The sequence below is a fragment of the Etheostoma cragini genome, chromosome 6 (assembly GCF_013103735.1).
Source record: "Etheostoma cragini isolate CJK2018 chromosome 6, CSU_Ecrag_1.0, whole genome shotgun sequence".
Taxonomy (NCBI): Eukaryota; Metazoa; Chordata; class Actinopteri; order Perciformes; family Percidae; genus Etheostoma; species Etheostoma cragini.
In genome coordinates, this window is record NC_048412.1 from 3,449,126 (window position 1) to 3,471,441 (window position 22,316).

Here is a 22,316-nt window from a genome sequence, read left to right on the forward strand (position 1 = left end):
TATATAGCTAGCCAGAATGGGACATTGGGGGTGCATATCCTATTGGGGGGTCACCAGGGAAATTTTGAGCGTCAAAGACTTCATTTCTTGCATTCTGATACACTGTAATGAATTTACTGTGAAAATACCTTTATTTAGCCTATGCAAAGATACAAAAAACACAGCTGAAAATTCTAAATGTGCCCAAAATATAATGGAAAGCATTTGGTTGCGTGTCATTGAGCATTTTTAAGTGGGCTTATGGAAATCCTGGAGCTTTCTTAGTTGGTATACTGCGAATATCTGCGTATCACGTAGAGTACACCACTGGTTGAATGTGGTTAAAAAAAATTGTCTCCCTGTCTCAACCTGGTTTGTTCATTTTTTACCTCATGCTTTATAACTGACACCAATATGTTGCTCTTGAGGAAAAGTGGCTGCATGAGCATATATAGATTTAGATATTAAATATTAGAGTATTTCAAGATTTGAGGAAACATTCTTATTTGCTTTCTTGATGAACCTTTAATGAGTTGATCGGACTCTATATAAAGTACAAATTAAGACCAGGAGGGGATTAGCTTAGCATAACGCCTGGATACAGGAATTCTGCCAACCAACACCTTTAAAGCTGAACTTTTTGTGGATCTTATGGGTTTAATCTGTGTATAAAAAGAAATGTAGAAAGACCAAGTTGTGGTTTAACCGGGAATTATATGTGCTAGACATTTCTTGGCTGGGTGCTGTGACTTCCTCTAGTCTCTGGAGAAGTTACTGCATCGTTGTTTGCCTAGAAATAGTCACTAAAAACTACAACTTGACAATTTTTTTCCCCTTCCAATTCTTTTTGTGTAACTTTGGACAGCACAAAAAAAATTGCTCTTTCTAAAATGTCAAGCTATTCCATAAATTGTTGCTAAATGATGTAAATTACACTCCAGTTGGACACACCAGCTCCCTTTTGTCACCACCAAATGACAAAATGGACCCAGAAGAGCATGATACATAACCAAGAGTTGGGTTTATATCTTGTGAAATAGATTTCTCCTTCAAACAGTATTTTCTTGTTCCTGATTAAAACCTTAATCATGTTCGTTAAAGTGTCAGTGGGTATGTACCATCGCCCCATAAAATATAGAGCGCAGTGAGAATCCGCATGGGAACGCTCCATTACAGAGGGAAGTCCGTACACACACACACACACACACACACAAAATCGGGCAGCATGAATGAGAGGTGATAAAGCTTGTGGTGTGATGAGAGACACTGGCTTCAGTGGGAGGAAAAGTGGAGCAAGGCATTATTCTGATTTGCCTGCCTCAGCTGTATTGCCTTATTCCTTCAGTCAAATGGGTTATGTTTATTTATGATTATTATTTATTATGTGCATTTACAATGCTCAACACATGCCACTACTGAGAGACCACTACTGTCCCGTTGTGCAGAGCATGACACAGCACCCTCATTCAATTCTGCAAAAGTCACCTAGTACATGAAAGACTCTTTTGTATGGAGTCGATGATTCTTTGAGACACACAGGTGGAAGTAATGCTTTCATTTCTTGATTAGATGGCTGGCTGCATACTTCTACTTATCCCTCCTGTTGTCCTCGGGTCAAAGTTGACCCATATTCCAAATGTTTTTTTATGAGACATTTGGGTTTCTTTCAACCAAATTGTCAAAACCATTACTCTTTGCAAGTAAAATAAGCTCAGCTTAATACTTTCATTGGATTTGGGTGTTTTATTCAATTTTTTTAGCATTTGGAGTAAAAGAAATGCTAAAAGAACATTGAAAAGAGTGCCAAAATGTCATAAATAGCTTCATAAATGTTAAAAAAAGGGCTGAAGTGACAAAAAAAGCAACAGAATTGTGGAAAAAGACAACCACAATGTAGAAAAAAAGACAACACAGGGGTAAAGATTCACATTACAGCAGTATATGTGACAGATGATGCACTTAGCAAAGGTGACACTTTCCCTAAGTTTAGAGATTTGCAAGACCATTCCTCAGAACTGTTATAATCCTGTCTAATGACAACAGCTGTGGATAAGCTATACTCATTCAAGAGCGACAATTATATCACTGAGTAGGATTATAACACCAAAACAATGTCCTCTTAAATAGGATTTTAAGTGTCTTTTCATAACTCTTGCTTCAAAATTCCACATAAGCGTGATGTGCTCAGCAGATAAAACTGACAAAAGAAAGCAAAACTCAGCTGGATACTGTTACATCATTTAACTGTCACTGGCCACTGGTTCACTATCTAAACTCATAGCACCAGGAGAAGTGAAGCTCTTTAAATATCCCAATCTGCCAGCTGAGTTTAATCGGTTTCCCTATGGGGCAGCCAGATGTTAATGGGATTCCCTCGTGTCAAAAACCACAGGCACTGAGAAGCACATGTGTACGTTAATTTCCAGGTAAGAAGATTCAAAAGGGAGGAAAAATGTAACACTGCACGTGAATGTGACCTGATTACTGCAATAAACCGCTCGATATCTGTTATTTTTGCAGAATAAAAACTGACAATCATTGTGATTTTTTAAGTGAACAACAAATATAAGGCATTAATATAACCCAACCAAATTGTTCTCAGCATGTCTCTCATATTGAGATTAGGATGCTTTCTCACCAGGCCCTTCATTACATTAAGACTGTTTTCTCAGAGACTGAATTCATGAGATTTGTGTTAATGGCTGATTAAATCTGAGTTTTCCTCAGCTTTTTTTGAAGGAGTGTAAATTTTTTGTAACCTGCGTTACTCCCTACATCTAAAATAAATCTAGGCTGTATTTGTAATACAAAACAACGTATGACATCCCACAAACTGTGTCAGTACAGTGTACAATGTGAATGGAGTAACACAGTGCTTTTAGCAAAGAGTAATACTAATACAACTTTCTAAGGCTGCAAAACAAGGAACAGACTACTGGGGGGGTGGGGGGGGATCACCAGACGCCTCCCGATACATGTCATCATGATACTTATCCCATGATGTAATATGATTGCGATTTTAAACATACTGCAATATTCTGCGATATGTTGCAATTTATAACCTTTTTTCCCCAATTTCAAATGACGTCCCAAAAAGGAAACTTTGTCAACATCTGTTTTATCTAAAAAGATTAAAAAAGCAAGAAATATAAAAAAAATAATAATAATAATAGCGCCCCCTAGTGGCAACAGGAAGTAGTCCCAAAAGTGAAGGTGCTATACTTTAACAAACTTCTCCTAGAGATTTCATCCGATCGACTTCAAATTTGGTCTTAAAGACGAAAAGCTATATAAAAGAAAATTTCGTCAAACGGTGTGTGTATGGCGGCCATTTTGAGTATTTAGCGATGAAGGAGAAAGTGGAAAATATGCAGATCTCTGTCCCTCACGTTCCCCCTGTTTTTTCCTTTGATTCTAAAGAATTAATCTGGTCAAGTCTGGCATTGAACATATGGAAAAGGAGCTTCCTGCTACACAACAAAAGGTGGCCCCCTCACTCCTGCCCCCTGGGGTCTTAGACTAAGGTAAAACAATGCAATGTTGATTAAACTGTGGTGATGTTAGAATTTCCCATTCACATGATAGAACCTTTTGATCTGTAATCAAAACTGACTCCAAAAGGGCAGAGTTTAGATCCAGGTCAGGCCTCATTGGACAGCGAAGATGCACTCGGCCTGTTGCCATGCCAACGACGGACCAATGAGAAGGGATTTAAATGCACCGGGTGAAAAGGAACTGCCCCCAGGTGCAGTGGATAAATGGGTGAATATACAAGACTGGTCTCATGCGACTCCATCAGGAGGAAGCATAGATCAGTCCACTGTTAGCTGCAGTGTTATCATGTTGTTTGTGTCTTATTGTCTTTGTCTTATCATCTTCATCATTTTGTTGCATTAAACCTTTTCTTAATTCTCAATTGGACCAGAGCTTCCTTCCTCAGAGATCCAACGAACACGAGGTTACAAAATTATAACAATCATTCAAATAAACTGTAGCCAAAATAAGAAAATGTATAACACACTTGTGGCGGATTAGTACTCGGTACTAGTACTAGTAGTACCCCAAGTTCAGGTATCAACGGTTGGCTCATTAGTTTGCTCTCATCAGTGTCCTCCTACTGACCAGCGTCCCACAACACCATGTCCCCCCCGCACACACACACACGTACACACACACAGACCACAGCCAACCATCACCAACCACTAAAGCATGACAATAAATATATGTGCAGTGTGCTGCTGACACAGTATGTTTGATGTGTGTGTTTGTGTGTTGTGTGCAGGCTGGGAAAGCAGATGAGCAGCCACAGCAGGGAGGGAAACAGAAAGAGATGAGAAGCCAGAGAAGCAGCGAGGTAGACTTTACCTGATGCATCAAAACTGAAAGACATGCTAAGTGGCCGAATTACTGCAACGAGAAACAGTCATGGCATCGGACAGTTACTTCTTGGGATTAGGAGGTTCAATTAAGACAAGACTTACTGTGAAACATCAAAGAATGGGATCTGCTTGTATTTGGCAAGACATGCAGAGGTATAGCAAGCTTATTGTCTAGTTTTAGACCACTGGAGTAGAACCACTTCCATGATGGGAGATAATAGGATTCGAAAATAAGCCACAGCCAATGGAGAGAGATTACTGTGGTTTTAGCGATGTTAGTATTAAAGGAATTGCAGACAATTAGCATTATTATTCATGTAAAAGTGCCACTATATTGCAAGAAGTGTAGTCAAAAAACAATATTAGCCATTAGTTGCAACTCAAATATAAAAAGTTAGGCAACAACAGCAACAGCAAAGAACAGATGTACAAAACAATAGTTAGTAAGTGTCTTTCATCCCAGCAGGTGCATGCATTATCCATACTTCAGCTTCAAAAATACATTTCAGAGTGAAGTATGTTTTCATGTGCACGAGAGTGTGCATGTGTGTGTGTGCAACATGTAAAGATTACAATAACAGGGAGCAAGAAATGGCGAGTTGCCTTACCCAGCCTTCCCCTGCGGACCTCACCAGGCGACACCGGTCGTAGTTTCCTCTCTGATTTGATTTCCTCCAAGATGCGTTCATGCAGCGTCGGAGGAAGCTGAGTCTGTGGCTTCAGCTTACGAGCCGCCACCTAGAACATGGGGGATGATGGGTAAAATATAGATGGTGGTATACTATATTTTAACACAGTATATGATGGTGTTAGAGAAATTGTGTTAACTACTTCAGTTTTAATGTGAATCCAATAACATATTGTATAAAATCAAGCTAAACTGGGCTTACAAACACATGGGTGGCCTAAAGCTTTTATACATACCTTTTAAGTGCATACTAATAAGCTATTAATAATGATTGTCCAAGCCTTGTTTTACCTGACACTGTTAAAATGAATGTTACAAACATTTGGCTATAACACTCGGCCCGTAACACTTCTTAGATGACTGGGTCGGGTCAACATTGTATATCAGGGTGAGCCGCACAACCCTCCTACAGCTTTTTAAATGCACGTGTTTTTACAATCAATCCTTTTACCCTTGTTCTGAGTCTGACCAAAAGAAGGCTGCCTGTAAAAGGCCAGAAAAAACTTCCCAAGCGTCTTTGAATATCTACTTGAGAATGGAGGAGAAAACTCAACAACCACTGCCATGGTTTCTTGCAACAATAGAAAGAAAAGAGAGTGAAGTGAGAGTAAAAAAGCAGTGTCCAAACAGGCTGCAGATACAACCAGAGGACAAACTGGAGTAATATGGCTGGCTTTTCAGCTGGGGGAAAAGAGAGACTCCATTGTGATGGTTGCTGTTTTTCTGTTGGACAGGTACATCTGTCAGAAGGGTTTGTTGCATTCAGGAAATGTTAGACGGAGCCCTAAGGAGTTGATGCTTTCAAGTCTTGCTAGCTTTGCAACATTACCAACCCTGCCTTTAAGTTGTACTCACGGGTTTAAGAGGTGGTCTGGACCTGATGAACTCCAGGATGGCTTCATGTGCGCTCTTCTTTAACCTAGGTGGAATGTCTCCATTTATCTGAAACAACAGAACCGGATTTAAAAAAATGTGCACAGTGACATAAAAACGGAAATGGCTTGATGGATTCCTTACTTATCTTACCCTTGTGTAAGTCTAGCTCACGGAGCCTGCTTGTTGCAGAAGGGTTTTTTAATAACTGTGTGCATGACGTGGAAAAGTTAAAAATCTCATGCCACATTACACAAAAAAGGTCATAAAGCCCAATAAGTTGTAAACTACTTGTGTCGCTACACAAATCAAAGACCATAAACAGCTATCAGCTAAAGCTGACACAAATGATTATTTTCATGGTCAATTAGTCAATCATTATAAAAAAAATTTGGGAGAGATTTGATAAATAGTTATGTCTGTATAATGTATTAAAGAACATCTTCTCTGAGTCCAAGGTTATGTCTTTGAATGTTTTCATCATTCTCATTTTCATTGAAAAATATAAAAATAAAAAATATAAAAATTATTTTTGTGATTTAACGGGAATCCTACAAAACATGATTTTTTTTCTTAAGTCTGCATGACACGATTTGTAGGTTGTCAGAACAACCTTTTTATATCACCAAATCAAAGTCAAGCACTACACTGTTATCCAAAAACAGCATCAGCCACACCTGCAGTTTTTACACAACAATGTCAAAGCTTTTCCAAGAAATTTTTCCAGTGCAGCAAGCATGTGGCATCACTTTACCCTGGAAATCCTCACGAGAGCACAATGTGAATGTGCTAAGCGAGTTACTCTGGCATCGAGTAATGCTGCTCATTAACTATGCCCTTGTAGCCGAGCTGAACCAATCACATCGGTGTATCTGATGTAGGCGGGGCCAGAGGGGAGCTGAACGGATGACAGTTTAATCTACCAGTTAGCTCCTCTGGTAGCTAAGCGTATGGGGCTCTGGATACACTACACCGTGTGCTGTTGTGATTGGTTTTAGTGTTATTCCATTGCGTGCAGATTTTCAAACGCAATCTTGGCGCCGCCCCTCGAGATGGCCAACTTACATTACACGATGCCAGACCCTTAATCTTCCAGATTTGGGTCTGGATTTCCAGGCTAGCATCCCTTTCCAATCGTGGTGCAAACTGAACACTGACCATGACTTTGCGCAGTTTGTAGCGTCGGGACTTGATGTCGTCCATGAGCATCTCGTAGGGGGTGAGCTGGAACTCAATGGGCAGAGGGTCATACTGACGCTCCTGCACCTTCTTCAGCTTGACTCCTTCACGCAGGTCCCTCATCACCTGAACCCAGAATCGAGCCTGACGGAGGAAGCAAAGGGCAGCATGGGAAAGGGGAAGTATAAAATACTAGGACCCTTTGACTTTACGAATTTATTCGGACAATCTGTGCTCTGTTCCTCTGTGCACACAGAGTAAGGAAGGTTCATAAGGAGTAAGGAGAGAGCTTCTATCCATCTCAACACGCTTCCTGAAAAGTTCTTTAATCAACGCCTATTTAGAGTGTAAAATGCACATTATTTCTAGTCTAATTTGATTCAAAGTATGGCTTATTACTTCGACCAGATTTCTTTATGTGAACATGCAGTTATTGCGAATTTTTTAGTGCATTCCATTTGTACTCGGAAGTCGGATTTTACGAGGTCAAAGTCGGAAACACGCCCCCTGACCTTGGATTTCTGAGCTCGGAACTCGGACAACCACAGAGTTCCCCAAGCTAAAAATCCAACATGGCTGCTCCGTGAATCAACAGTTATGAAAGCTGTAGTAACATACAGTTATAAGCACTTCTGTCTTATTTGTGTCTCACTACACGCAATCATGTCCATCTGCTATCTGTGGACATGTTATGCTGTTTGTATTCACAAAAGAATTGCATATTGTGTCGTGCTAAACTGCCATTGCTAACAATGGCTAACCTGGCTAGAGCTAAGAAAAACAATGAAAATCCGAGTTGTAAATGGAAAGAATTCAATTGGGTGTGACGTCTTTCCCAGCTTCCGAGTTCCGAGGTAAATGGAACGCACTATTTGACATGAAACCATGTCTGATTTCCCCCCTGTACTTTATGTTAGTTAGACTTCGATCTAAAGAAATGATCAGTAGATTCTGTAGGCCAGAGGGCAGGAGTCTAGTTGCCTACCCAGTCGGCGTTCTGGAGCTCATTCAGGCCCCCGTCAGGCTCCTCTGATGGCCCTGCCTCCATCTTACGGAGGTTCTATAGTGAAAAGAGAGAGAGAGAGAGACAGAGTATGAATACAAAAGAAGAAATCAGAAAGAAGTGCATGACATCAGGGAATAAAAAAGCTAAAAAGAGGCGGATGAAGAGCCAGTACATGTGGACCAACAAAGTCATAGCTCCATGCACATTTTTTTGTAATGCTAAATATGGCTTTTAGCTGTGGAAAAATCTAATTTTAGCTAAAGAAAATATGAATAAATTATACAAATATATAATAATCCATCCACACAACCTTCACAACACTTTTAAACAAGGTCCACGCCGATTTAAGAGACAGGAAGTGTGTACCATTTCATACCATTGACACATCACAAAAAAGTTGCCTATTAGCCCTAAAAAAAACAAACACACAAGTTCACTTTTTAGGTAAGGTAGAAGTAAAAAGAAACAAGATACAGTCCCTTGTTATCATGCAGTACACAGAAAGCAAGGCTGCTCCAGCTCCATCCATCCTGACACCTGTGTGAACCTGCACAACGTGAGGCCATTAGAGTGTTGTGAAACACTCTTCAGTGGGTAACCCAGAGCTAAACCGCGTGTGTGTATGTGTGTGTGCGTGCATGCATGTGTAATAGAGTGAGAAAGAGGAGAAAACTAAATGTAATAAAAAGTATAGAAATATGTTCCCTCTGGTTAATGTTTGTAGTGTGATTGTCTGTTCTTCAATCACGCAAATCTGCCTGGGTGATTACAATAAATAAAATCATAAAATCACTCATAACATGAAGCATTTTGCTGCATCCTAACTCCACAGTGTATACTGTATACAGTTCTTCGGTGTCCCAAAGTAATGATGAAGTGCTTGATTGCATATAACAGCCCATCAAACTAAAACACTGCTAATTTTGCCACTGAAGAGCATAAGGAGAGAATCTTTATTTTGCTTTTTAACACCATTATCTCATTTGTATGAGTGGCCAGTCATGAAATAACATCAAAGTCACATATTTCCATTTCAAAAGGCTTGATTAGGGACAGCATTATAATTCAAACGTGCACAGCAACCCTCGTGTGGACGAAGCCAACAGTCCTACAACTGTAAGTCCTCATGAACAAATAGGGAAATCCTTCAGTAAAATATGAAATCCTGCTCTAATTGGTATTTGTTTTCAACTTTCAACAGCTGACTACAAGCCCTTATGCATGAGCAAATATGAGCTAGAATTGTTCCTGTGAATTACCACTAATTTGGATGCTCTTCTCTTGATTCTCTAGCAGCACGAGGCGTCTTTATGGAGAGACAAAGCAACTCATTGGCAGCCATGGCTGGTAGTAGTGAACAGAAAAACATGGATCCACTGTAGGTCGTCACCGCTCTACCATACAGAGCCTTACCCATGGGTAACACACACACACACACACACACACACACACACACACACACACACACACACACAAACACACACACATAAAGTCAGAAAATCAAATTCATACAGGCATAAATAGACTGTGATTGCATCTACGCAAGCATAAATATGCAATCACACACACACATACACACACACACACACACACACACACAAATACCAACTGACATGCACACAAACACACATAAAGTCAGAAAATCTGATTTATACAGGCATAAACAGACTGTGATTGCATCCATGCAAATCTAAATATGTAATCACACACACACACACACACACACACACACACAGGTTTCAATTACCTTACTTCACACTCACTAAGAGGATTGGTTTACTCCATATTTGTTTGTGATTATAGAATCTTAGTCTTTCTTAGTTTAGCATGTTAGCAATTAGCATTAAAGACTATGCACAGTGGATGGTAATGTGAAGGCCATTAGTTTTGAAGGTATTTGGTCATGAACCAATTGTCTAAGTATTGGACAAATTACTATTTTGACCTGATAATGCCTCTAGATGAAAAGTCAGAGACTCAAAAAAAGAGATTACAACAAATTCTGTGGAGACCATGAATGTTTATACCAATGGCAAGCCATCCAATAGTTTGGAGGAATCTCACTCCAAATGCTAGTGTCTTAGTGGTGCTGTGGTTAGTCTGGGGATCACCAGAGTTGACAAAAACTCCTTACTCCTTACTTTCTAGGCTAAAAAGGCTGCAGTCCCCAATTTCCTGGGCTTCTTTCTCAGCCTCCTCCACCGTGCAATAAGTCCTCTCGTCTAACAGAGAGTTACATAACCAAGCAAATTCCCTCTATTCATTCCGATGCAGTTCACACACTAAAAGGCTAGCAGTGGTAGGGCACATCAGGAAGGAACCCTGAAGTGGAACACAAACACACACACACACACGGGAAATGTTCCAACCCACAGCTGAGTTCAATGCTCCTGAGGAGAAACGAAGTCCAAAAGGACTCCTGCACTCGATCTTAACGAATGAGTCGAAGAATAAAAAATTGTAGACCCTGTACAGCAACAAGACATGGCTGTGTGCTCGGGGAATAAGAAAATTAACAAATAATGTGTTTGTGATGACCGAATTATATTATGAACTCATGTCCATTTTCCCCAAGCCACTTTTCAAGCCTTTTTATCAAGTAAAAAGCAGCCATTGTAATGCACTCTAATTGTGACAACCATCTGATCAATAAGGAAAATACCAAGTATACACTGAATTTGTTAATCCTTTGTGGAAAGTGGACAGGTTGGAAAAATATTACATCCCACATGATTATTGGAATTATGCCTCTCTGAATATATGCGGTGAGAAGCTGACCTCAGTGTTTTTGGCAGAGTAAGAGTCAGCATGTCTCTATGTTGGACATGAACAGCAAACATGTCACTCCTTCTTCCCAGTGACCCACTTCCACCTGTCAGCCCGCGCAGGGTGTGTGAGCATGGCCTGTCATCCACAGCCAGTTTGTATTAAAGCTGCTGATACCTCGCTATTTTGTCCTCATCAATCCATCCATCCTGTGACCGTGAAAAGATCCATGAAGGCTAGATTCTTTTTTAAATAAGGGTGACCCCGACTGTCCTACTAGTGTACAGTAAGCAGATGAAAAAAACAATAACTGAGACAAAAAAAACTAATAAAAAAATGCATAATTGAAAAAATAAAATGGGCAGTTAAAGTGGAGACGTTTCTGTTGTCAAAAGTATCCCCTGTTTAATTAGAAATGGACAGCACAAGTTAACAGATATTAGATATTTAATATAACGCCTTACTTGCTGGTTTTACTGTAACATCTGTAGCATCCCTAAAACATAATCCTAAAATAAAACCAGCATTGCTTGCGGCCATACAGAAGTGATTAGGGTGTTGAATGGCGCCGGATAAGAACTACAAAAGAACTAAGGCTGGTGATATTAGTTATTAATGTAGAAAATAATTGCTAAATCCCTCCCCACAGCATGTTAAAATAATATGTAGTGTTCACCACCATTACCATCCCCAACAATTTACACTTGTTCTGAGTTTTTATTACACCTAAAACATAGACCCAACCTGTTGTTTTCGGAAATGGTGATGTGTAAGTTGTGTATTTCAACGTAACTGTGCATGTAACTATTTAATATCATTTTTTATATAAGAAAAATGCCAAAAATCCTCCCATGCTTTTCCAGAAAAGTCAGACATTTACAACAATTACTTTCCCTTTTTTTCTTTCCTTGTGCACAAATCTGATTTTTGGTTTGTTCTATTTGGTGTACACACTTTAAAACACGCGTCAGCCTTTTTCCACTTGCTCCCACATGTTATTAGCCATGAGTACTGCATACAAAAGATGCGGACAAGCTGTCAGTGAAAGCAGCGAGTCGGAGTTACGTGGTGTTATGTCACAGCTTGAGGAAAATAGGCTGTGCACTGATGTGTCCATTCCTTTTATTATGCATGGTCATTACCACGGATATCTTTCTGTATCAGCTGACCGCCTCTGCTCTGTCACACAGGAAACAGGGCTGTCTGTTATGTCCATGCGTATTACATGCAGCTTCAGGCTTTAATCTCTGAAATTATGACTTCTTACTGAAACAGGCATGGCGGCTCAATTATCAATGCTGGTTTCCACATTTGAACCTTTAACCCTCCTGATGTCCTGGGGTCAAATTTGTACCCATTTTCAAAACTTCTAAATCAGAAATATGGGTTTATTTTTAACCAAATTAGCCAAAAAGTAAGTACAATAGCAAGTACTTGATCACTTCTTTTGGGTGTTCAATTTTATGGCATTTGAAAAACATTTTTCAAAACAGTCTTCTTACTAAAGTTGATGATAGATTGATACATAGACATACACATGTCTGTAATTTTCCATCAACATACAATCCTCTAATAATAGTCAAAGTAACTAATAATTTCCAAATTAAGAATAATTCCCTAAAATTGAGATTTGTTGAGCATGAATTCCAAACAATAAGTGTAAAAATACCTATTCGGACTCCTTCACCCCTTCACCACCACCAGTGTCTACACTCCACCCCTTTAAAATTATTTTTAAATCAGTGGAGTCTAATCGCCAAAGACTCTGTACATATCATATTATATATATATACATATTGAATTTAAAATCCTTCTCCTGACCTACAAAGCTCTAAATGATCATATTTATTGACCCACTAGAGCCCTGTGTTCCCAGAATGCAGAGTTACTTGTGGTTCCTTGAGTTTCTAAAAGTAGAATGGGAGCCAGAGCCTTCAGCTATCAGGCTCCTCTCCTGTGGGACCAGATTTAGGTCTGGGTTCGGGGGGTAGACATCTTCACCACATTTAACAGTAAACTTAAAACTCTCTAGTGATGGAGTAAGGAGTTGGAGCATGAGCCTAGCCCGGCCCACCTGCTTCTCATCTTGGTCATCAGATTAATTTACCATATAATCAATAATATAATCAAACTAGAGGGAGACAGGCCAATCCGGTTGGGGAGAGTTCTAGCCTGACCAGGCTCCTCTCTTTAACCTGTCTCTCTTATGCTGTTATAGTTTTAGACTTTCTTTGACACACTGAACTCCTTTCCTCCCTCCTCTCCTTATTTGTGTGCATTCCGTCCCAAAAATGCTGGTTACTAACCCAGCTCTGGGGAGTCATTCCCTGGAGTCCTTATATTTTCTTTCTCTCCTTGGATTAAAGAGGGACCAAAATCCTGGTGGTCCTGCTACACGTCCTGCAATGCCCATTACATCCTGGTATGCTCTGCTGTGCCATGCTATGCCATGAACTACTACAAAGTACTATTTCTAGTCATAGTTCCATTTTTTTTATTGTGACTGTTATTGCCACTGTTCATCACCCCCCACCCAACCGACACCAAGAGCCTGGATCTGTCTGAGGTTCTCCCTAAAATTAGTTTTTCCTCGCCACTGTCGCACTAAATGCTTGCTCTTGGGGGAATTAATTGTTGGGTCCTTGTAAATTATAGAGTGTGATCGAGAACTGCTCTATCTGTAAAGTGTCTTGAGATAACTCTGGTTATGAATTGATAATATAAATAAAATTGAACTGAATTGAATATTTGCAACAAAGTGTCTCCTGATTGAAATGTGTATCTAAAACACATGTCAGATGTCTTAAACTACAGTGTATGTGTCTGAAAAAAAGAGCTGTATGAGTCTACAGCCATGATGATGATGATGATGATATGATAAGGACCCACCTCTTTGGCACTCTTGATCTTCTCCAGGAAAGTACTCAGCTCCCTGGTTTCTGTGTACAGAGCCCGACACACTGCCTGGTAGTGGCTAGAGGCGTCCGATAGACCGGGTAGATGAGCTGTGCACAGCTACAAGGGAGACAAGACAGGGATTCAGTACACAGTTCACACAGCAGCTCTGATTAGGAACATGACACAGAAATGATTGAGGTGCAATGTAATGGATTTGTTATACCAATGGCTATTAATACCCATATTATTTTGACATTGCTATCACATTCTAAGTAAAGGATTTCAGGTTATGTAAAGCACCATCTAGCAGCCATGATTAGGGTCTGCTAACATGATCTGTGAACAGCCGATGACACTATGACACTGGTGATGTCAAACTCAAACTGGGAAGCCGTGTTAAACCTCTTCAGAGACACTTGAAAATATATGATTTTCTCGCCTAAATTTTTACCCTTAAAAAAGTGCTGCAGTTTCCACATGCTTTGGCCCTCTGGGATGACCCTGAGTTCATTGGGAAGTTAACACTCTCAACTTGTTGTTTCTAGTGGCAGTGTGACACTAGGCCTTACTGACACAGAGCTACAGAGGTTAGAACACAGAATTTCTATTTCCGTCCAAGTAAATCATCTGAAAAACTAATAAAAAGCACTACTGTAAGCATAGTACATGGGCTATATACTAAAACAGTACTCTAGCCACATGTCTCAACTTAGAACAGAAAAAATCCAGAAAAAAATGACTTATAAAATGGATTTTATATGAATGTATTTCTACAGATATGTCTGTGCGTTTGTCTTATTTCTTATTTCTAAAAAAGCCAAAAAGTGCTAAATTCAAAACTTCTGAAATACAAAAACACATCCACATCACTCACAGATATGTCTGAAAGAAGTACATACATAGATTTATAGAAATAAGTAATTATAACTTCATGAAATGGTGAAATGCCATCAGGAGGCCATATTTTTGCTTTCAGACAGCTGAAAGGGATCACAGGAATAGTTTTTTCAGGCCATGTCTGGTACCATCCAACTCGTCTTCTTATTGGCTACACAGGGATTCCAGTTTTATGACCTCCTCTTATAAGTGGTCGGATCTACTGTCCATCTTTCCCACGTGGGCCCAATGGGGACTGTGCGATATCATTGGCTTAGCTTGAGGGTATCTCTTGATAGGCTGATGCTATTGGCTGGGAACAAGGTTCATTGCAATCTGCAGAAGCCACAGATTGTAATGGTGTGTCGACCTTCTTTTAGCCCGCACAGGGAAAAAATTACAAGCTATAAAAACCGAGAAATGATGCACTACATTTCTGAACTTCGAAACTTGGCCAGAAACTACAAGATTGTGAGGGGACCAGATAATTATGGATTACAAGGCTTGGATATTCTAATTCCTTGGAGTGTTTGCGATTTAGGAAATCAACGTTTATGGATATCTTTCACCGCTGCACGCTCGATTTAGACAGAAACGGTGCAGTGTTTCTTAACTTCATAACGTTATTATAACCGCTGTAAGTAACCTTATGCTTTGTGCGGGGGCTTGATGGATCACAAGACTTTAAGCTTTCTAATGATGTGCTGCATGACCGTATTGGTGACGATTTAATGCTTGCAATTCATGAATGAAAACACATTGTTGAAAAACAGGTACCGGTTGGGGAACCGTGCTCTCAGAGAGGTCAGGGGCATTCCATTAAAACTAAATACACCAGAAAAACAGACATTTGCAGACAACTGTTTTTGACTGCTGAACACAATTGAAAAGACAACTATGTCTGCTCTCTTTCACACACACACAAACACACACATACACATACACACACACACACACACGCCAACAGTGGTGAGAGAATACGTCCTTGTCTCTCTCTCAGATGAACAGAAGGTACCCTGGGCCAATGCTTGGCGCCCATTTGTCCAGACTGCATGAAAATGTCACTTAACACAGAAAATACCAGACAACCGTCTCTTCATAAGCTTTATCCTACCCACATCCTATCACAAGTTTGTGAATAACACATACAATTGTTTTTCCGGGACAAATTAATATGCTATTGTTGTTATTTTCATGTGAGCAACCAGTTAAAAATGTAGGCTATTTTATCTCAGCCAGGGTTAATACAGTAGGACGAAAGGTAAACTGAGGGAGCACATAGAGTGAATAGACTAAGGGTGGGAAATACTAAGAGACCAATTGGGACCAACAGCCAACAGGCTGTGTGTGTGTGAGACCCCAGTATATATGGTCCTTATGTAAACAGGGTGAGGACATGTGAGGCCTGACACAGTGTCTCTGATCTATTGGTTGACATAGATACATGCCTCCCAGCATGGATGACGCTGGCAGCCAGACTGTACAGTGATTGTAATCTCTGTGTAAAAATTGTATTTTCTCGAAAACATCTTTTCCTGAACAGTGACCCTTGCTGATATCATCTGTTCCTGGAATCCATCAATGGATTCTGTTTTCTCAACAAATGCATTTCCATTTTAAGTTACTTTATACTTATTGTCAACTACATTATAAAGGGAATTACTTTTTACTTCAGCAGACACACTTATTTACTGGTAACATTTTGTCCTTTGATACTTTAAAGGGGGGGTTCAGAATTTTGGACATAAGACCTAATTTCCAAGTTAACAAGTGTGTTTTTTGTCAGTCGAGACACTTTTCATCCAGTCCTTCCAGTTGCAGAGTTTGCTAGTGCTAGGCTGGCTTAAGTCAACAGTATCTGCTAGCCTGCCATTAAAAACACTTTTACCCACTCCACAATACACCAAAGGGAAATAAATTGATTGTTTGTTGACAGAATAAAGTTGTTATTTTTTTTATTTATTAAAACTACCCTTGCATCTCAATGATCGCATTACATTTTGAGGGACTATTTTCTCAGATGCGGAATTTTAATTTTCTCCTGTTTGCAGTATCGGAAAGTAATCAGAAAAGCGCACTACAGTCGGGACCCCTAGCTAGCTAGTAGTGGCCTGGTGCATTGTTATTGAAGCATTAGATTTGAAATGAAGGACTAACTACATGGTGATTCAGTATGCATTTCGAAATTTCAAGATCCAGCTGGAACCAACTGTGGCTTCTTGCTGCTGGCTTGGACATGGAGACTCCGGCTGAGACTATACTCAAGTTGCGAATTTGTGGTGCTCATTTTACACCAGACGACTTTGAAAAACCCCGCAATCTAAAGGACCACAAGTTACTGACAATAAATGTGGTTCCATGCGTGTTGCACCAACAGCTACTGATGAACAAGTAATAACTTTTGGTAGGCTACTCTAGCTAATAAAGCTAAAGCATGCCGTTGCAGAATGCTGTGTGGCTGGTTCAGTATGCCTTTAATTTTGAATAAATTCCCAACAGTGTCACCAGCAAAGTACCCCCACACCATCACACCTCCTCCTCCATGCTCAACGGTGGGAACAAGGCATGTAGAATCCATCTGGTCACCTTTTCTGCATCTCACAAAGACACAGCAGTTGGAACCAAAGATCTCAAATTTGGACATATCAGACCAAAGCCTAGATTTCCACTGGTCTAATGTTGATTCCTTGTGTTTCTTGACCCAAACAAATCTCTTCTGCTTGTTGCCCCTCCCTAGCAGTGATTTCCTAGCTTTTATCTGACCATGAAGGTCTGATTTGTGCAGTCTCCTCTTAACAGTTGTTCTAGAGATGTGTTTGCTGCTAGAACTCTGTGTGGTATTAATCTGGTCTCTAATCTGAGCTGCTGTTAACTCGGCTGTGTATCAACCTGACTTCTGCACAACACAACTGATGGTCCCAACTCAATTAATAAGGCAATATTCCACTAATCAACCCTGACAAGGCACACCTGTGAAGTAAAAAAACATTTCAGGTGACTACCTCTTGAAGCTCATTGCAAGTACACCAAGGGTTTGCAGCGCTATCAAAAAAGCAAAGGTTGGCTACTTTGAGGAATCTGAAATGTAACACCTATTGAGGGGTTTTGTTAAGTACATAATTCCATATGTGTTAATTCATAGTTTCGATGCCTTCAGTGAGAATCTACACTGTAAATAGTCATGAAAATAAAGGAAACGCATTGAATGAGAAGGTGGTTCCAAACTTTTGGCCTGTACTGTATATAATCAGCCAAAATGACTGGCTAATAACTAGCTAAAGCATAGGAAAGCACTAATGGCTAAACAAACACAGACAAGACGGCAACAGTCACTTACTCCGCTACTGTACGTACCTCGAGGATATCTCTGTAACCATGGACACTGGAGATGTTGTCAGGGTCATCCTCTGCCTCATCCTCTTCCTCTGTTGCCTCATAGCCTTCGTCGGGGCAGGTGTCCTTCTCAGCCTCGCCCATGTTGGTCATGAGGTCGATGAGCTGCTCCAGAGGGGGGCTCAGCTCCCTCTCCTCGTTCTCCTTCAGTCCGTAATCCAGAGCTTTGTAGATCATGATGCCCAGAGACTCAATCACCTGAGAGACAACAGGAGACAACCAAAAAGCAACTTTACATGATCTGCACTCTCTTTACACTCATTTTCTGTAAAAAGCCACAAGTTGGCCTTCTGCATGCTTCCATGTTCTTTTATTTAACAATGTGTTACATCCAACAATGATAATACAATGCATATAGAATGTACACATTTTCGCAGGTAAAATCCACTCTGATGATAGAAATTGAAGTGGGGCACATTCAGGTGGAGGGATTATATCTCGAACCTGGCTTGGGAACGCCTAAGGGTCACCAAGTCGGAGCTGGTTATTGTGGCTTGGGAAAGGGAAGGTCCCCTGCTGGAGCTGCTTCCCCCGCAACCAGAGATGGCAAAAGTACTCACTTTCCGTATTTAAGTAGAAGTACAGATACTTGTGTTAAAAATACTCTGGTAAAAGTGGAAGTACTGATTAAACTTCTTTACTCAAGTAAAAGTAACAAAGTACAAGCTTGAAAATTTACTTAAAGTATAAAAGTAAAAGTAGCCCTGCAAATGACAACCATTTTTTAATCAAAGCTACCTGGACCACACACAGTAGAGAGACGCTGAGGAACTTCAGTGGACATGAAGAACACCGTCGTTATATGACAATGGCTACATTTTAAATGGATGTCTGCCAACAGGCCTAAACACAACATATATGATTATTATGACAGAAACTGGGACTCCAGGTTAATAAGATTCTGACTCATTAGCAAGATAGGAATTCAGTTATGATTCTGTGAGAATTCACAGATCCAGTTACTATTTTTAATCTTCCTCTTACATTTAAATTAATCTACATGCATGTGTGTTTGCTCAAATATGGCTTCTAAAGAAAATAAAGGATAAAATATGAATACCTAAACAGACATTAATGAAGAAGTACCCCAGCACGTTGGCCAGGAGTCATTCTTGATGCCTACTATCTCAAACTATCTCTGTCATTCTAGATTAGAACTGGATTAAAACTGATTCTGGTTTCCGACTTCGCCCCAGGTGTGTCTGTTAAAACAGACGGAGACAACTTCTTTCTAGCAAAGGTTCCATCCACTTGTCAATTGAATTACAGTATCTGAAGTTGGTGAACAGGTGAAGAACACACCAAAACTACTATTTAACTTACTTTAAATGTGAAGAACTATAGACCAATAACAGGCTTAAGTGAACTGACAACATGAGTTTTATGATTTACAGTTCTCAAAGAGGCACACACACAATCTCAGCTGATTATCCTCTGGACAGCTAGTCTCTTTTTCTTTTCTCTCACTTTTTTTCTCCATGTGGCGCGCGCACCAGCTCGCGGTGTGTGGCGTGTGCCCGCGCTATTTTACGACATGACAACCTCCAGTACAAAAGTAAAGTCACGAGCCAATTTTGTGAAATGTAAGGAGTAGAAAGTACCGATATTTGAGTTAAAATGTAAGGAGTAGAAGTAAAGTTGCCACGAAAATATATAGTAAAGTAAAGTAAAAATATCTGAGAAATCTACTTGAATACAGTAACGAAGTATTTGTACTTCGTTAATTCCCATCTCTGCCCGCAACCCAACACCGGATAAGCGGAAGAAGATGGATGGATGGATGGATGGATGGATGTATGGCCTATATCGCTACTTTCAAGTTGTCTTCAATACAGCATGATGTTCATTTTGTAAATTATGGTCCCGTTTATTTTAAAATTGACAATATTGATGCCTGTAAATTGTAGCAACATCCATCCATTCATACACAGGTACCTCCAGCTGGGAGGAGGCCTCGTGGAAGACCCAGGACTAGGCGGGAGGATTATATCTCCAACCTGGCCTGGGACCGCCTCAGGATCCCCCCAGTCAGAGCTGGTTAATGTGGCTTGGGAAAGGGTCACCCTGCTGGAGCTGCTGCCCCCGCAACCCAACACTGGATAAGCGGACGAAGATGGATGGATGGATGGATGGATGGACGAAATTGCTACTTTTAAGTCATCTTCAATACCATTTATTTTAAAATTGACAATGTAGATGCCTGGCTAGATGCAAACCTGCCAATCAGGACAGATGTAATGCATAAAAATGGCAATGCGTATCTGTGGTGAACTTTTTGATGGAACGCACAAACCCTGTGTGTTTTCCCTTAATAAAAGTTAATTGGTTTTCTAGAAATGTTCTTGTTCAGCATCCTGCCAACCAAGCTAGCAAGCTAACGCTTGCTGATAATATAAGGAAAAGTATATCTGTACTGCCATGCATGCAAATGAATGGTATCTACAATTTATGTTTTGTGCAAATGATTCTGTACAATGTACAAACAAATTATTTCTCTATTTGTTATGCAATATGATCCTCTTCTGTGTGCAAAGCCTAAGCTGAACAGCTAAAAAATATAGTTACATCCATCCCTTCATACGCTCACGTAAACACATTCTTCCTGCGTATGACAGGCTGATGCTGGGAACAGATAACTGATAGACCTTATGATTAACTGACACATGAAGGAAAACACATCATCTTGACATTGTCCTCATGTAGATACAGTCAGTCTTTTAAAGGAAGAAGGAATTCAGAATATTCACAGGCTTCTGAAAAGCATTTGTCTAATGAAACCATGCTATTGTTGTTTTTGTTTTTTTTCAATCCAGGCAGAAGGAGTCAGCTGAGCATCAGCATTTTATTTTATGAGGTCATTCATACCCAGAAGACAAACAACAAGACTTTAGGACATTTAAAATGTGAGTTTTGTGGTGTCTCACGTTAGCTTCTTGCATATGTTGCACTGACTAGTTTGGTAAAAAAAAAAAAAAAAAAAAAATGTTTCAACAGCATGTGTGTGTATCTGCAAATATTTCTGTGCATGTGAACAATCAGAAGAACTATTTGAGTATTATGGCAAAGCATACTCAAGATGAGGGCTTTTTATTATGCTTTTCATTATGCCCAGCAGTGTATAGGTGCAAACGTTTGATTCTGATAATGCTATATGTAGTTTTGGTTGCAGGGCTTCATTTAGCCGGATATATGAGGTATTTATCCTAGCTTGAAAAAATATGTTTTAGCAATTGGGAAAAAAACTGTAAGATGCTATACTCAGTTCTAATCTGACCTGGCATTGGAGAGTCATGGTGGATAAAGACAGCAATGCCAAAGCCAAGCCAAAAGACAAGAGCGGGAAATCACACAGGGGATTATTCTGCAGCCCTGAGCACCGAGAAAAGACTGAGAGGGAGCAAGACAGCATGTAAAACACTGAGAGAAAAGGAACTGTGAGAAAGGGGGAGTGGGGGAATGCATGAAGGAGGGAGAAAGACAAGAATCAGAGACAGACTAATATCAAGAGACAGAATGAAGTGAATGAGATGAAGAGAGTCATTGAGTGGATCCGAGAGGTCAAGGAGGGCGGAGAAAGGTGAGACATTGAGAGAAACAGAATCAATAAGAGAGAAAGTGTATGTGTGTGAGTGTGTGTGTGTGTGTGTGTGTGTGTGTGTGTGTGTGTGTGTTTGAAGACATGAAGATCAAGCGCAGATCAATGGACATTTATACATTCATGGAGGGAGGAGGAGTCATATGAAAGATCTGTCCTCCTCTCCCCCATTAGTGCATAGAGCTGGGTTTCCTCAGTGGGGGGACGGCTGAATGCCACCTCTTTGTCTAAGCTCCACCCGGATCCACAATCACTGATACATGACGCCACACACACACACACACACACACACACACACACACACACACACACACACACACACACAAACAAAAGGCTGCACACTGAAATATACTCCCCCAGGGATTTGCTGTAACCTCAGGCTATAAGTGAGAAATCCTCTTCAGCAGACAGCTCGAGCGTGTTGTAGAAAATGTCCCGTATAAAGAAAGTTCTGCCCTGCTCGGCAGCTAATGGTTTTATGCGTTAAGTATGCAGTTTTTCCGGCTCCCGTTTCTTATCTACAGCTTATCTAAAAACCCCGTCTTCAAGAATTCAGTCCAAAGCTGTGCCAGTATCTGGTCTGCAAAAGGAGACTCACTTAAATGGATGAAACAATGAAAGGCTGCAGCTGATGGGTCTAGCAATTCTTTAACATTTAGCAATTCTTCAAAACATTAATATGGC

The 22,316-nt window shown here is 40.2% G+C and overlaps 1 protein-coding gene and 1 long non-coding RNA gene across 8 annotated transcripts in view; one reads left to right on the forward strand and one right to left on the reverse strand.

Moving 5' to 3' along the window:
* The window catches only part of LOC117946140 (protein spire homolog 1-like), a 55,295-nt gene that overhangs the window by 13,703 nt on the left and 19,276 nt on the right, over positions 1-22,316 (reverse strand). For 6 of the 7 annotated variants that reach the window (XM_034874027.1, XM_034874024.1, XM_034874023.1 and 3 more), the window contains exons 3-8: positions 17,999-18,235; positions 13,760-13,885; positions 8,084-8,158; positions 7,078-7,242; positions 5,902-5,988; positions 4,967-5,096 (exon numbers count right to left, since the gene is read on the reverse strand). In XM_034874027.1, coding sequence (XP_034729918.1) covers positions 4,967-5,096; positions 5,902-5,988; positions 7,078-7,242; positions 8,084-8,158; positions 13,760-13,885; positions 17,999-18,235 — 820 coding nt within the window. Of the gene's footprint in view, positions 1-4,344; positions 4,387-4,966; positions 5,097-5,901; positions 5,989-7,077; positions 7,243-8,083; positions 8,159-13,759; positions 13,886-17,998; positions 18,236-22,316 lie in introns of all 7 variants that reach the window. The other variant, XM_034874022.1, reaches the window with a different exon arrangement.
* Positions 35-20,862, forward strand: LOC117946166. Its single transcript, XR_004656976.1, has 3 exons — positions 35-319; positions 8,454-8,466; positions 20,851-20,862. It is a non-coding gene; the product is annotated as an uncharacterized LOC117946166 (long non-coding RNA).